The sequence below is a fragment of the Chlamydotis macqueenii genome, chromosome 20, assembly GCF_036417535.1.
Source record: "Chlamydotis macqueenii isolate bChlMac1 chromosome 20, bChlMac1.mat, whole genome shotgun sequence".
Classification (NCBI taxonomy): domain Eukaryota; kingdom Metazoa; phylum Chordata; class Aves; order Otidiformes; family Otididae; genus Chlamydotis; species Chlamydotis macqueenii.
The window spans coordinates 12,194,524-12,210,164 of NC_141575.1; the positions used below are offsets into that span (position 1 = coordinate 12,194,524).

General features: G+C 47.1%; 1 protein-coding gene across 1 annotated transcript in view; it reads left to right on the top strand.

The window, feature by feature from the left end:
- The window catches only part of RABL6 (RAB, member RAS oncogene family like 6), a 61,745-nt gene that overhangs the window by 32,166 nt on the left and 13,938 nt on the right, over positions 1-15,641 (top strand). Inside the window, exons 8-10 of the mRNA XM_086763810.1 lie at positions 1,530-1,633; positions 10,899-11,257; positions 13,271-13,436. Coding sequence (XP_086619936.1) covers positions 1,530-1,633; positions 10,899-11,257; positions 13,271-13,436 — 629 coding nt within the window. The remainder of the gene's footprint in view (positions 1-1,529; positions 1,634-10,898; positions 11,258-13,270; positions 13,437-15,641) is intronic.

Here is a 15,641-nt window from a genome sequence, read left to right on the forward strand (position 1 = left end):
ATTCTGTAAATTGTAGGTTTCCTTTTGTGCTTTTTGCTTGAATGGGATCTTTCTGCAGTGAGTATATGTGTTGTCAAACATGGGCTTAAAAATTCACCACAGTTACTGACGCTAAACTTCAAAAATATTTGTCATAGTTGAAGGCTTAGATGTCCATTGAGGCTAAGGCAGTTACAAAAGCAAAAACCTCTGTAGTTTGAATGAAACCTGGGGTTTCTCTTCAGTCTCACCCTGTCTGGGCCGTGGAGCAGCTTGGCAGCCTGTGGCACTGGTGGACCCCGGGCACTGTGCAGCGCCATGAGTCATCGGACGTGTCGCGGCACAGGCTGTCCCTGCTCCCTGTGCCATCTAGTGTGGTGGCAGTGGGAGAGAGGGGACTGACGCTTTCAGGCCCTGAACATCATGCCTTTTTGCTCCAGAATTTGGTGTGTAAACTGGCTCATGTGCCCCTCGCTCGGAGCCTCCCCAGGAGGCGAGCGGAGTGCCGGTGCCCAGCTGTGTGACAGCCGGACGCGTCTGAGTGGAGGGGCAGGGGCTCTGTTGTGGGATCTGTACTGTGGAGCAGGACAGTGGTCACAGGCAGCTCTGGTCTTGGCCAGGAGATCCTGAATCGTGTTTCTGTAGGAATGGATGCTGCGTTCGCCCTGCGGCTCGGGGCCGTCGCAGAGCTAGCTCTGCTGGGCAGGCTGGTGAGAGGCGTGCTGGACGTGCTGTGGGCGAGCCTTGGGAGCTGCCATGCCCGTGCAGTCTCAGCCTAATACATACAGTTATTGATCTCTTCTTGCTGCTGTCCGGGCTGTCGGAGAGAGTGTCTCATGACCATTTGCCATTGATTTTGAGCCTTTTAAGCCAGCACTTCTCCTCAGTTGAGGTTTTTGCTTGGATTCTGTGGGAAATGTGAAAAGGGAAGGACTGAATTAAGCTACTCTGTTTTACATTAGTGAAGCCAACTCGCTTTATAGTGCATTTGAAATGGACTGGAGTGTCTGTCCCCCATCTGTGGGGCAGCAACTGAAGGCAGAGGGGCACTGACTTGTAAAATTTCACTGAGGTGACAGATTGTACTCATTCATCTACCCCAACAGTAAAAAGAAAATAATTTTGAGGTTTTACATCAGCTGGGTCCTACTCACAGAGAGACTTCTTTAGCATAGGGAAAAATAAAACATCAGAATGAATGGACTGCACAGCTGTTGTCTGCAGGAGCTGATACAGCGTCGCCAGCTGCACTTGGAGAAGAGTGTAAGGTGTGAAAATCACACCTTATTCGTTTGTGACTGAGTACAGCTCGCAGAACGAGTTACTCTCTCTCACACGGACTTTCTGGATTAACATACTTTTGCTACTGCTTCTGCTTCCCTTTGTACTTTTGTATTTGAACTGAATGCCAGGAGAGGGACCAGAGCTCCTGTTTAATTCAGTGCTGTGGGTAGAGTGGTGACACAGGATCTTGCTGCACCCTGTGCGTGCGCAGAGATCTGTTACAATGACCCTTCCTGCTCAGACCCAGCTTGTTTTCCTTTCTTCAGAGGGAGACGTTGCTGCGGCAGCTGGAGACGAATCAGCTGGATATTGATGCAACTTTGGAGGAGCTGTCAGTGCAGCAGGAGACAGAAGATCAGAACTACGAACTGTATGTCATTGAGCCATCTTTTCTAACTGTTTTGTTGCAGCCTACGTGTCACATGAGTGTTGGGCAGCCCCAGCTGTGGCATGTGGCCAGACTGAAGGGTCAGTGAGTGACTTTGAGAGCTTCTTTGGATCTTGTAAAATGTCGCTTTCAAATGGCATCACCTGAAATAAAGCATGCACTTGGGGCTGACTGTGAAGGGGTCTGGTTCCCAGAGGCACGCAGTCTGCGGGAGGGCAGTGGAGGTGGAGCTGAGCAGCACACCTGTAGGCAGCACGTGCTGAAGGTGTTGTCAAAGTGTGTTGCAGCCTCCGATGCCAGAAGGGGATATTTTCCATCTCTACTGCTCAGCACACAATTTGATTCCTCTTGTTCTGGCTATTGCATTCCTGTGTGTTGAGTGTCTTACGATAGCCAGAAAGTAATAGTAACAACACTGTTGTCTTTTGTTGCCTTTGAATACTTTTAGACTCCTCAGTGTACTTGTGGTTTGAAATAGTGGCTCGTTCCTGCTGCCTTGTGTTTGTTCAATGCCCTGTCTGTTTGCTTGCTGCTTGAAATGAGCATTTGCCAGATTTAGCCGTGCAAAGCCAGTTCATATGTTTCACAGTGGACAGAAATCTGAAGTCTTTAGATTTGTGTGTTGTTAACAAATGTGTTCCATGAATTCCCATCAGAAGGTCTTTATTGCAGTGATGTACAAGCCAGAAAAGTCAACCCCAAATGAATTGGAAAAAGATCCTTTACAGGCAGCTTTGTATGGAAGTTAGAATCAATGATTATGAAATATTCATGCCCAGACAGTTTGACAAGCATTTTTCAGACCAAGCTTCAAGTTCTATAACCTTAAGTCAGTGTGTTTTCCTTTGTGAGAGTGTTGAAATACCCCATATACGTACAAAGCAGTTATGTTTCCAGAGCGTTCACCTCGTTCCCCTCCTTAGGGACTGGTTAGTCTCCTCGTGCTTTCAGCAATTCTCTTGATGTCCCTACTCAAGGGACTGGGCTGCGTGGGCTGTGCTGTCAGATTATTTTTCAGTATTTCTGTTTACACTGCATCAGTAAAAGTCAAGAATGGGCAGAACTGTTCCAGACTTACACCAGAAGATCTTGCTACTTCATAATCTTCCACACTTTAGCATTTTCTGGACCCTCAAATGAGCCAATTCAGTTCACAAATCAGAAAACCATTTTCTGGCATATCTGCTTCTGGGTTAATCTGAGTCAGGCTGGCTCTGAGAAGCATTTGCTTAACACTAGAACTTAAAGGAAGCAGCAGCAGTATGGTGCTGGCGGAGGTGGGATGGCAAGACCTCCCAGTTTCACCAGTGGGTGTTAGACTGCATCATCCCATCCAGTGTAACCGCACCCGTGTACACCATTTTGTAATATTGGTGTGCTTCCTCTGTCAGAGAGTACCCTTTCTGAGTACGTGCTCCTGCAGAGATACTGTGATTACTGGAGAGTATCATTTGCAATGTGGTAGCATCCAGAATCCTAGGGTCACTGGTCACGTTGCTCTAGGCACTGCGCACTAACAAGTCAAAAGGCAAGTTCTTGCCTTTTTGCAAACTCAGAGGAGCTTTCGGTGCAGTTGGTGGCAGGTAGCATCACCTCAGTAGAAGCCCCTGGGTCATCTGCAGAAACTTGGATGCCAGAGAAACATTTGCCCCATGTGTCAGTGCCCCGTGGATCTCCAAACCAGCTCATGAGCACAGGAAGAGCAGGAGCTGGGGTATGTGCACCTGAAGCTGCCCGCCGCCCAGCCGGGCAGAGCAGCCTGCCCTTCTCCGGCACTGCAGAGCAGTGTCCTGTAGCAAACACCTGCTGCTCAGCTGCTGGGGAGGGCTTGCGCTGCAGGTGGCTGATTGCACTATTGGGCTGCATAATTGGCTCAACATAGCATAAGAAATACCTTAGCCATGGTACCTGACAGAAGAGGAGTTGCTAAAATTTTAAAAACAGACTTTTTGCTAGGATTCTGGTTTGGCAAGTAAACACATTTTTATGCAACTGGCCAGCTTCTACTTTCGGTTCAGCTGCTGCATCTTTATGGCTGCGTACTGAGATCAGTGTTCTTTGCTTTCAGAATATAATGCTTCTTTATAGAAAGGTCTTTAAAATATCCCTGGATGCTTCCTGGCTTGAGCCGCTGATCCCAGAAGAAAAGGATCAGGCTGTGTTGTGTCTGAGTACTTTGATCACACTGACTAAAATAGAGTGTTATTTTAGGATTTTTGAGGTTTTTCTGTGCACTCCAGGTAGAAGCAGAGTCTGTTTCAGCAGCACCTCTCTGGAACAGATGAACTGCAGAGGGGTTACTTCAGCCTCAGAGCTGAAAAGCATACTCTTCATGTGTTCATTTTTCATCCCTTCAGGGGCTTTTCAGGCTTGAGTCCTGTAGCTAAAGTCCCAGTTTAAAGAAATAACCACACTCATATGGCAGGGAACTCAGGTTCAGGTAAAGTTCCAGTTCTTATTGAACACTCTAGGCTGGTGAACAGAGTGTCTGTGGACACAGTGACAGTCCGTGCTGGGAATTAGAGCCTGCAGTTGTGAAGCAGGTCTGCAGTGCTCGTTATGAGGGCTTGGGAAGGTCTTTGCATCCATGCTTGTCAGATGCCCATCGTTTTGGGATTATAATGTTTAACATGCTGCTGTGGTGGATGTCAAAATGAACTCCTGGTGCGTTGTCCTCTGACAGTCGCCTTGTTACTTACAGCATGTGCGTTGGTGCAGTGGGGCTTGTTGCCCCTTGGCAGATGTGAACCCCTCGTGTTGGTTGCTTTGATTTAGGCGGTACTTGGAGTTCTGCTGCTTGTCATCACAAATTGCGCAGCAAGGAGGGCTATCCGCAGGCACCTGGGGCTGCAGGCCATGGTGTGGCTGCTGCAAGACCTCCTCTGAGATGATTCCTGCTCTCCTGCCGTACAATCGGGCCGTGAAGCGAGGCAAGGTGACAGTGCTAGGACATCTCGGTTACTTCATTCACGCCTGTGCACGTCTAGTAGCTGCTCTGTCACAATGACCGATGCTAAATTTGGATCAGAGAACAGAAAGAGCACAAGAACTCTTCCTCCTGCTGTGGCGTGTACCCGAGGACAAAATGTCATCGCTCCAAAATGTGGATCCCAAAGAAAACGCAAGGTGGCACACAACGCTGCCTCATCTGCCTTATGTAAGCCGGCTTTGCCGGTGTCAGACCCACTTAGTTGCTTCCAGCTCTTTCCCTGTGCTCAGTCTGCTCTCTGCCTGCCACACCTCTTGCTCTGGAGCTTTCCCAGTGGTTTCTCAGATTTTGTTTTAATTCTGCTAAAAACACATTTCAGCCCTTTTTGAGTTCCTGGATTCTTATTAAACAAACAGCAATGACTTCAGTTGTGTTCTGAGTTTGTACTTAATTTGCTCATTTTTTCCATCTTTAATTGTACCCAGTTTATCTTCTGTCACAAGGAGAACTTTTTACATTCAGCATGCCTGTTCCCTCACTGCATGGAGCGCATGGAGAAACAGGTTTTGGGAAGTTATGGAAACTCTTCCTGGATATTAATTTTTTTCAGGAATACACTGCTGGTGGAAACATCTGCAAAAGTTAATAAGAAGCAGATTTAATGTATGGTTTTCATGAGCTTTTACATTTGGCTACCTTTTTTCTAGTATTACTCTTTTTTTAATATCAAAAGACAAAACTGAGTTTCAAGGGTTAAGTAGTCAACTCTCTTTAAATTAACTTTTTTTTCCCCCCTAGGGATTAATGTAAGTTACTCAAAAGGAATACTTAAGTGATTCTCTGTAAGATACCCCATCTTTTTTCACACTCAGTTTTGAGAAGCTTTGTGAAATTGTCATCTCTAAACCACTATGTGATTGTTTGATTTGTAAGCACTCAAAGTCCAACTGCTTCGCAGGAATTGTTTGTAAGAAGTGAATTTTCAGATAATTTACTCCTTGTGTGTGAGAGCTCTTATGCAAACTGTTAGTCAGACTTTTAAAAAATATATTCAAAGCGGTTGAACTTCAGATTATCTGAGATACTGTATCATCCAAGCTACAGTTTCTGCAGCAGCAGGACCTGTCCCAGGTTTGCCAGGTGATGGAAGTCCTGGGTCCTTTCCCAGCAGTGCCGTACGGCTGTCATCTGCGTTGTCAGGAGATCCTGGATAGCTAGGTGCTGCTGGCCGGGAAGGGAAGATGGACCAGTGACTGCACGAAGGCTTTTATGCTCTCCTGATGAGGACTCTTCTTTTGGGAGGCGTGCTCCCTGCATTAGGCAGCTTTATTCACTACAAAGTCAGTGATTGGGTTTTGGGGTTTTATTTGCTTGTTTGTTTTTTCCGTGTTGAGCACAGTCCATAATTTTGTGAAGACCCTGGTGCTGAGTAACACCAGCATGGCCTGGCAGGAGGACCCGCTGCTCGAGCAGTTCTCCCGTATCTTCAGCTCTGTTGAAGTACGGGTCTGGAATCACACTGGCTAAAGGTTGAATTACCAGTTAGGAAAGTGAAACTAACTTTGCTTTCTCTTCCTCTTGCCCCACCTTTATTGTTTCTGCTTGCCGTGAATCGCTGTTGCCATCAGACAGATGGAACTGTAGGTCATGTTTTTTGTGTGGGGCTGCATTAAGAATTAACTGCAACTAACCCTGTTGCCATCAATCTTACTAGAGAAGTGAAGAACGTGGAGCTTGTCCCGTATGCTGTGAAGCAGGGATTGTCCTGCTGCATCCATTTTGTGCCAAGGGGAAAACCGGAGGGGCTGTACTCTGCAGGGCCTGGGCAGCAGGATTCAGCCCCGCTTGGCATTGATTTCACATTCAGGGACCTGGACATAGAGGGGAATCAGGTTCGGTACCATTAATGACCCCAAAACAAACGTGGAAATCTAACCTGCATTAACCTCAGTTAAATTAATGTCACATGGCCTATTAATCTTCATTTTCACAATTAATAAAATAACCCAAAACATTTCTTGCCACGTTAAATAAATTTGAAAAATTGATCACAGTGCTTTAGAACCAGGAGCCAAGGAGCAGCCTGAAGCTTTTGTCTTCAATAGTAAATTAACCTGATCACTGACAATTTTAGGAACTGTGAGACGAACAGGTCCTTTTGTGCTTCTCTTTGTTTAATCTGGGAGCAGAGCAACAGTAACCTCAGGCCCTGGTGAATTTTTTTTCCCGCAGAGTGTGTTCAGCTTTAAAATTGCATTACACTCTCCTCTAGCAAGCAGGTCCAACTGATGGTGAATTTTTTAGGGGTTTTGAGGATGTGGACTTGTTACTCGGTCTGAAAAGGAATGACTGAAAGGCAAACAAGGAGCCCGCGTGGGTGAAGACAGATAACCAACCTGGACTCGTGTAGCGCGTTTGCTGTCTCCAACACCACAACAAGTCTACTTGGGTCGCAGCGCGAGTTCATCTTATGCATTGATAGCACCTGGTCTACTACACCTAGCGTGGACGTGACAGTACTTGTTTCACAGTCAGATTTTGAGTGATTCCTTTTGTGAAGGACTGGCAAAGTGGTAGAACAAGGAACACAGTGGCCAGATTGTATAGAATATGAGAAAAAACAGACACGTGGCAGGTTTGGCCAAGCGTGTTCCCAGAACAGCCACGCTTGTGCCTCTGAAGAGTGTGTGTAAAGCCAGAGAAAGCATTCATGCATTATGTAGTATTTTTGAAGTGTGGAGGATGCTTAGACACCTCCACCCTGGAAATTACTGAGAGCTTGCTGGCAGCGTTTTCATGGATGCTGTTTTTCCACCCACCTCTTTCACAGAAGAAGATATGAATATGAAAGCTCAGCAGAGCTGGTTTATGCAGCCCATGTGAAACTGGTATCAGACCATCCTTGTTTCCCCCGTGCCATGGCACACAGCACACAGCTTGGCCCACGTGTCTGCTTGGGGATGAGGAAGGTGACATGAAGCACACGTGCTACGGTTCTCCTTGGTGCTGTGCTGGGGTTAGAGCCTGTGGTGTGCTGTCCCCAAATGACTATTGTGTCTTTCTACTAAAAATAACTCGTTCTTATGCCCTTCACGCAATGTAGGTGAGCAAGGCATAGGAGCAGGTGCAGAATAGGCCTGCATGTGTGTTACTCTCCGGACTAACTGAGCTGGAGGGAACGATGACACTGCTTATACTTCAGTTATGTAGCATTTTTGTCCCTCCAGCTCTTAAAATTCATTTTTTCTGCAGGAGAAACAGGTGGTAGTCTCACCCTCCCTCCCTCTGGAGCTGGCTTCTTGCCCGGAACAAAGCAGGTTGTTTCCAAAATGGGCAGCTCTGGCAGTACAAAGTACAGCAAATCTTCAAATACCCTGATGTTGTAAAGAGTGTCCTGTGCTTTGTTGGGTCCAGCTCTAAGTACTCTTTGAGCTTCACGTTCTGTATCCGAAGATGACTACGTATGTGCTTTGTATGGGATCCTTGTTCCTTAGTCTTCAGCGTACGATTGTCTTATCCTACTGAGTCTACCTGGTTGCCTTGATAATGGGACCCAGCACCCTGACCAGAGACTCAGAGGTTGTTCGGCTCTGGTTTTGTGTAGTATTGGTGGTTTAGGTGCTCACACAGGTGGTCAGAGAGCTCAGCTCAGGCGGGAGAGCGAGCACTGCTGGCATCAGTATCTTGGATGCTGGATACAACAGTGACCAGGCGTGCAGGCCTTCAGCCAGGATTGCTGTTGCTATAAACAGGAATGGGGGTGCGTGTAGATCAGGGATTAATCTCCCTTCACAATTGGGAGGCAGGAGTCTTTAACCCTGCATAGGGCTTGGGAGAAGGAGAAATGCAGAGCTATTCAGCCATCCTGCCTTCGGCTCACCAGGAGCCCTGAATCAAAGCTCGGAGGGGAGGGATGACAGGATTTAGCACTTGGTGCTTCTGGCATGGATCTGCGGAGCCGCACGTCCTGCGCTGGCCGGTCTCCTGGATGGCTTTTCAGGCCGTAGCAATTCACATGGCTTTGTGGATTCAGAGAATTCGCTTTGTTGGATGAGGTACCCTTGGCTTATCTTTCCCTCACCACAGATACTTTGCGTAGTCTGCATTGAGGGATGCTGAACTGCATGTGGTGACCCCCTCCTCAAGACAGGAGTGGTGTGCAGTCGCTCAGCCCTGCAGTGCAGTGGCAGAGATGCACTGAAGATACGCTGCTATATTCTTGTGGGGTGTGTGTGGTGCATTGTGCACCTTCCAAACAAACCTGGTGCAATCTCCAGAGAGCTCAGTGCAATAATTAAACTCCTTTATGTTTTCTCTTCGGTGTGTGACAAATCCATGCATCATTTTCAGTGGAACGTGCTGTCACACAGCTCACCCCAGCTACTGGTCCCCTGGGAGGGAGGATGCTGGAATGGATGCTGTCACACGCTCTGCTCTCAGCTCTGCCAGGAGCTTGCTTTGTTCTAGCCCTCTGCTGGGTGTAATAAGCACATAAGCCTTGCCCCAAATGCTGGTGGAAGCATCAGTGAGGCTACTGCAGCGTGGCACTAACTTAGGTGCCTTGACAGCAGTCGTAGGGGACGGGCAGCGGACAGCTGTGTGACAGCCAGGCTCCTTTTCTCCTCCCAGGCAGCCTTGCGTTTGCAGCCAGTCTTCTGGAATGAGCGAGGCGAGTCTTTCCTAGTCATTCTCTTGTGGTGAACTGGGAGCAAGAACAATTGTTTCTTAGCCCTTGAGCAGATGACTGTTTCCTTGGTACTGTTGAATTTCTTCCTGTTTCTGCTACTCAGGATCATCCAGTTCTTTCTGTATCTTGTCCCAGTCCTCTTCTGTCTTGATGCTGCCTCCCAACTTGCAACCTCATGAGCATTTCACTGGTCCCTGTGCCGCTTTGTTGAGATGCTGAAACATATCTCAAGGCTGGTCCTTGAGGAACTCTACCAAGGATTTCTCTCCTAGCTAATACTGCTTTTTAGTGCTACCCTTTATCTCCACTTAACTGGTTCCTTAGTTAGGATAGACTCCTGATTTTCCAGTTCTAGTGACAACTTCCTAGGGATGTTGTTCTCTAGGGCTCCAGGCACTGCTGCTCTCAAGATATATTTAGTTTGCTCCTTAAAAGTGTATCAGGTTGCTCCTTAAAATAGGAAATGGTATCGCAAGGGGGTTTAGAGTCTTTTAGTCCCTGCTGTTTGCTTTCTGCTTAGCAGTCATTCCAGTGAAGGTGTCTGGACGGCTCAGGTCCCTGGAGGATGAGGTTGTGCTCTGTATGGGAGAGGAGTCCCAGTTTTGACATCCTTGTTGTCTGGAGCACAGCTGAGGCTGTATTGCAGAAGCAGTTGAACCCAGGCCCTTTGTGCACTGCATTCGGCTTAATGAAATAAGAGGTGAAACCGTGACGTTTGGTAGATTTTATACATAATACTTCACTTTGGATGTCCTCTTTATATCTCTCAGATGTGCTGCATGTAGCGGATTTTATTTTGAGACCGTTTTGTAGTAAGAGCCTATCTTTCTGTTAGTGTTTCTTTGCACACAGCTTGTGAAAAAGCTGCTAACCAAACGGGCTGCGGGAGGAGGCTGCAGCAGGATCAAGCTTGGTTTCCTTTTTGAAAAGGATAGAGCATTTCACCCAGAGCATTTCAGCGGTACAGGCTTCAACGCTGTTTTAGTCAGGGATCCAGCCAGAACCACAACGTGCTTCAGAGCTTCTGCTGCTTGGCTTCACTGCCTCCCACATAGAGGGGGAGTCTGTGCAGGGGGAGAGACTGCCTGTATATCTGCATTTTGTGAGAAGGATAATTGCAGTCAGTCCTCTGTGAGCCCTCTGGATAGCTCTTTTCTTTTGACATTCAGGGATTCTCCTCTCAAATCCATTCTTGGCTGAAATAAGAGGTTTTTATAGCATTTGAGTTTTCTTGAACACTCTGATCTCTTCTGCGGAATCTAAAAATGTGCCATTCCGATCGCACTTACTCCCTTAGAGACATATGTCCAAGAACTGACTTAAGGTTATGTTTCAAGCCCTGGCATGTTGTTACAGTCTGTCTATCCAAGGAGTTCCCAGCAGCATTGCAAATATAGGTTTCATCCTGCAGTGCAAAGCAGGTTGGGATTCCCCACACCTCGATGCAGATCAGGTGAGTTTAGCTCACGTGGGTGAACCAGATTTATTGGCCCAGGGAGTTGCAGCATCACTGAAAGCAGAGCAGTACCCTTCCAGCTCAGCACATAGCCAAAGCAGCCCAGCATTGTGGTCAGGGTTCTGTTGAGCATGTTTTCTCCATTCCTTATATTGGCAATTTATCTTCCCTACAGCTTCCTTGAAATGATGGAAGCCCGAAGTCGAGGACACACATCGCCACTAACAGCTAATGGGCAGAGCCCTTCCTCTGGCTCCCAGTCACCCATAGTACCTCCAAGCTCTACATCAACGGGCAGCTCCAGCCCTGGCACCCCACAGCCACCGCAGCTGCTTTCCACAAGCTCCACCATCTCTCCTGAACCCCCCTCATCTTTTTCACCAGTGCCTGCACCTGAAGCCCAGCAGCCGCACGCGCCTCCACCGGCTACAGCCTCCCCAGCACCTCCAGCTGCAGTCCCACCCCCGAAACGCAGCATTATTTCACGTCTGTTTGGGACGTCTCCTGCGTCAGACCCATCTCCTCCCCAGCCAGGTAGGTGCTTGAGTACAGTGTTTAGGCAGGGTGTCACCTGTGGGCGTTTCTCTGTTTTCCTTTCATTTTTGTCCCTGCGAGAGGCTGAGCAGACAGGTGTCTGAATAACACAGGCCCTGTGTGTGCGCAGCGTATGTCCAAGGAGAGCTGCGCTGTCACTCTCTTTTTCTCCCGATTGACGTTTTGATTTGTCTCTGTGCTGGATGGGACCGTGTCCAGCCAGCTGGGTGGTGGCTGTAGCGTGCTTCAGGCGGGAGGTACTGAGCGCACAGGGGATGCTAATAAAATAACTGTCAGCTTCTTACCAGGAGCACACGTGCTTCTTGAATAGCAAGAAAAAATGTCAGAGAAGCTATTTGAAGCTCTGTCTTCACAGAAGTCTGGCAGCTCAAAGAGGCTCCCGTGTGTTACCGGAGAATAGCAGAGTGCTGGTTTTAAAGGTTATTCAGCCAGAAATGATCACGTAAGTCCAAGCTCTGCAGCAGATTCCCCTCAGGGGAAATGTGCTCCTTCAGAGATGGGCTGAGGAGCAGGGCAGGCCGCCTTGCCTTCTTCCTTCGCGCTAGCGCACAATGGAGCAGAGTAGCGCAGCGTTTGGTCCAACCCCGAGCCGGACGAAGTTGCAGGGCAGAGGCATCGAGGGTTTTGTTGCATGCAGTTTTACTGGACTGGATCTTAATTTGCCTGTCACATTCGCTTTGTTTGCAAAGCTAACTGGAGCTGCAGAGCTGGCACTGCCTAAAAATCATAAGCGTGACGTGGTTTGAATCGCCCTCTGGAAATACCTTCCCTACCAAACTGTCAATCCCTAGAGCTCACAGTGCTCTTGAGACACCCACAGAAAGAAAGGAGGAGGTGCTGAGAACACGGTTTGCAGTTTCAGATGTTGAAATCTTTCACTTTTAGATCTGCACAGTGTTCTGCGTTCTGAGTCTGTTACCAGGTATGCCACAGTACAACAGTTCAGTTTGTTGATGACTTCCTTCCCAGCAACAAGCAAACAAAGAGGAGCAAATGTTAGAAATCCCTTGTCAATAGAAACACCTCTGTCATATTGATAGGTAGAAATAAGATATGTGGTCTGCTACCAGTGTTACAATCTTTCGGGTTTGGATTTTTTCTTTTTCTTCTTTATTTTAAAATCTAGTACTAACCTTAATTAACTGTTTTAGGCTTGTGGCCTGCAGTCCTGGTATCTCAAGGGCACTTTTTAGGAGGGTTGCAAAAGGCAGCTAGGAAAAGCTGATCTGTCAGGGTTATTAGGTTTACGTAGCGTGCCAAGGGTCTGCACCTCTACTGGAACATACCTAGGGACTAGCTAATTGGAAAGCAGTTCAGAAATCACTGTCACAAAGTAATATTTGTTTTTTTATGGGAGCTCCTATTTAAGCTTTCCCTCGAAGTCTTGCAGTAGTAATTCTTTTGGCTGTGTTTTTTCTTACACCAATGCTACTCTGTGGCATTAGTAGTAGTGTTATTTGTATGCAAAAGTGATCTGAAAGCTGTACTAGTAGAGCAAAATCTAGAAGAAAATACACAAATCTTATTCATCAAAAGAAAAGAGCCTATGATTCTATGTGAAGTGCAGTCCAGGCAGAAGAAAAACATTAAATATTGTGAATTCTGAAAAGGTTAATTGCTTTAGGCTTCTTGGTTTTGCTAATTTCATGAGGTTTCATCCTGATGCCTTGAAGATGGGCAACGGTGTCTCTACAAATAAGCTATATTAAAGTGAGTCCCTATTTGCTCTAGCTCTTGAGCTTTTGGTTACACAGGGCATCTGAAAGCACAGTGTGAAAAATCCTGGTCTGTGAATGCCTTCATGCAAGACTCTGGACTGGTTTGAGAATCCTGTTCGTACCTTTCCTCTTCCCTTGCTGTGTAGCTGAGGTCCTACTTTGTGGCTGCTGTCTGTGTGCTGAAGAGACCCTGAGCAGGACAGATCTGTAAAAAGTAAATTTCTGTCTTGCTTGTGGTGAACCCTGTGTTTTGTAACTACTGTTGCTAATGCAGATGCTGCTGCTGCCACTCCTCCTCCTCACCCTGAAGCCCCTGCAAAAGTACAGAGCGTGGAGGACTTTGTTCCTGATGACAGCCTGGACCACAGCTTTCTAGAAGACCCAGCCCCACAGAAGAACAAAGGGAAACCGCAGACCAAACACCGTGTCGATAGTGAAAGGTGAGGACAGGAGGATGGAGAGAGGTGAGACAGGGACATATCTGGGTGTGCAGTCTGGATGATGAGTCGCGCCTGGCTAACCCATTGCAGCTGTTTGGAAACCGATTGCAGAGCAAGTTAGCTGCCCCTAAGCATTTCTGGTGTGGTATAGTCAGTCGCGGCATTCACTGTCTCCTGTTTAATGATACACTGCTCTCTGGGAACGAGGAATAGCCATAAAAGCTGGTTATTACCTTCCTAGTTTTCCTGTCTCACTTCCACGCTCAGTGTTAAAGCACTGGGTTGCTTTGGGTCAGAAGGAAACATTTGAGATATTTTCCTTCTGGAACACAGTGCGCTTTGCAGGGACATTATGTTTTGCCTAGTGAATACTTCCCTGCTGCAGAGGCCCAAAGCATGGCCAGACTCCTCTGTGGCCTGGTACTGCCATTCCTGAGGCATTATAAAGGGGTGCGTGTTTGTTGGAGGATGCTTGGGGGCACTCTGTGGCTTGATGGGATTCTGGAAGGAAGGATGGAGAGAGTTGTGTTCCCTTGGGAATGTCACTACATGCTTGCTTGCAGATTCCAGAAAAGTCTTAGGGGTTACCTTTCTTTTTTTTTCCTCTGTTCATTCTTGATGTTCCTTCACAGCATCCTCCAAATGGTAGAGTGCTGTGTTTATGCTATAGGTTGGATTTTCTTTTTTTTTTTCCTTTTATTTCTTCTCCTTTCCTGGCTTTTATGTTTTCTAACCAAAAAAAAAAGGAAAAGGGATTGTGTATGCTGAGCTGCTCAGACAAGAGGATGTGCAGCAAGGCTGTCTGAAAGCAGACTGTCACTTAAGAGGTGACCCGAGCATAATCTCAGGCTCTGTATCCCTCTGCTTAGAATAGTCCTTGCCTGCTGCCTCTTGTCATCAACAATTAATTAACCAGAAGAGTAATTAAATGCTGATACAGCTCATCTGCGAATGTGGTGGATTCTGTGTCTTTCAGCATCTTTGTCGTGATTCAGTGTTCTCTAGTTCAACCAGAACAACGTGAAATCAATGCTGTGTGTGAGTCTCTGCCTGTCTAATGCAGGTCAGTCTGAATCATCATCCCTTGTGATGGTAGAACACGTGGCTGTTTTATTTAAAAAAAAAAAAAAAAAAAAAGAGGAAAGAAAGAAAAAAAAAAAGTGATGGTTGCTAGAAGCATGCTGGCCTACAAAGCATCTTGCTCACGGCTGTGGCTGAGCTGGGATATTTTTCTGCGTTTAACAAGGAAATGTCAGGAGAGCTGAGCCTCACCTTCCTGAGGTTTGCTGAAGGACTGGGTCCTGGAGTGCCCTTGGGGCTCCTTAGCTGCAGCTCTTGCTGTGGGTAGGAGGTTGAATCTTTAACAAAGGCTTTTTTTCTCCAGAATGTCAGTCATTGGCAGCGAGTATTTGTTAAACTATACAAAAAGCCAAACGTCTTCAACAGTGGTGCAAGAGCCCTGCTCCTTGGTTGCAGAGTTGTCACGTTCTTGGCTGCCGTGTTGCCCTCCTGCACTCTGCCCCAGTCTTGGTAGCCTTCCAGTGCATATGAGCTGATGGGAGCAGAGACACACACCTTTGGGCTTTCACAGAGCACAGAGAGGACACTTGTTTACAGCTTCATCCTTTGATGACAGTGGTAACCGTCTGCAGTTAGAACAGCTCTGTTTTCCTAGGAGAAGATTTTGCAGTGCCTCCCTGCAGAGTCAGATGCTCGTTATTTCTCTGCAGCTTGGCATCTGTGTCTTTCTCTAGCTTCTCGTGTCGTTCACACAGTTTTCTCAGTCGTCTGGCAATTTAACCTTCTGTTTCTTGCCAAAGAGGGCCTACCACAATAAACCAGATGTGCTCAATTTCAGAGATGCAGGTGTCCTTCTGACCATCACCTACAATGATTTATTTCCTTCGGCATGCCAGTTAGAACCCCGTGATGCCCAAGAGCAACGTAAGAGTTCTGTAAGCGCTGTTCCTAATAGTCAGCTGCTTCTGCAGTGAGTAGGTTGTTGCAGTTGCAACAGAATCTACTGCTACAGAAATTTGTCTCTGACCTAAAGAACACGAAAGTTCTCTTATGAAACCACTCAAACCTAGTGGAGATGCTATTGGTTTTAAAAATTAAAATACTGGACGCTGTTTTCCCCTTGCATCTGAGTGCGGAGCAAAGCCTGAGAACGTACTAGAGATGCATTCAGGTCTCCTGAACATT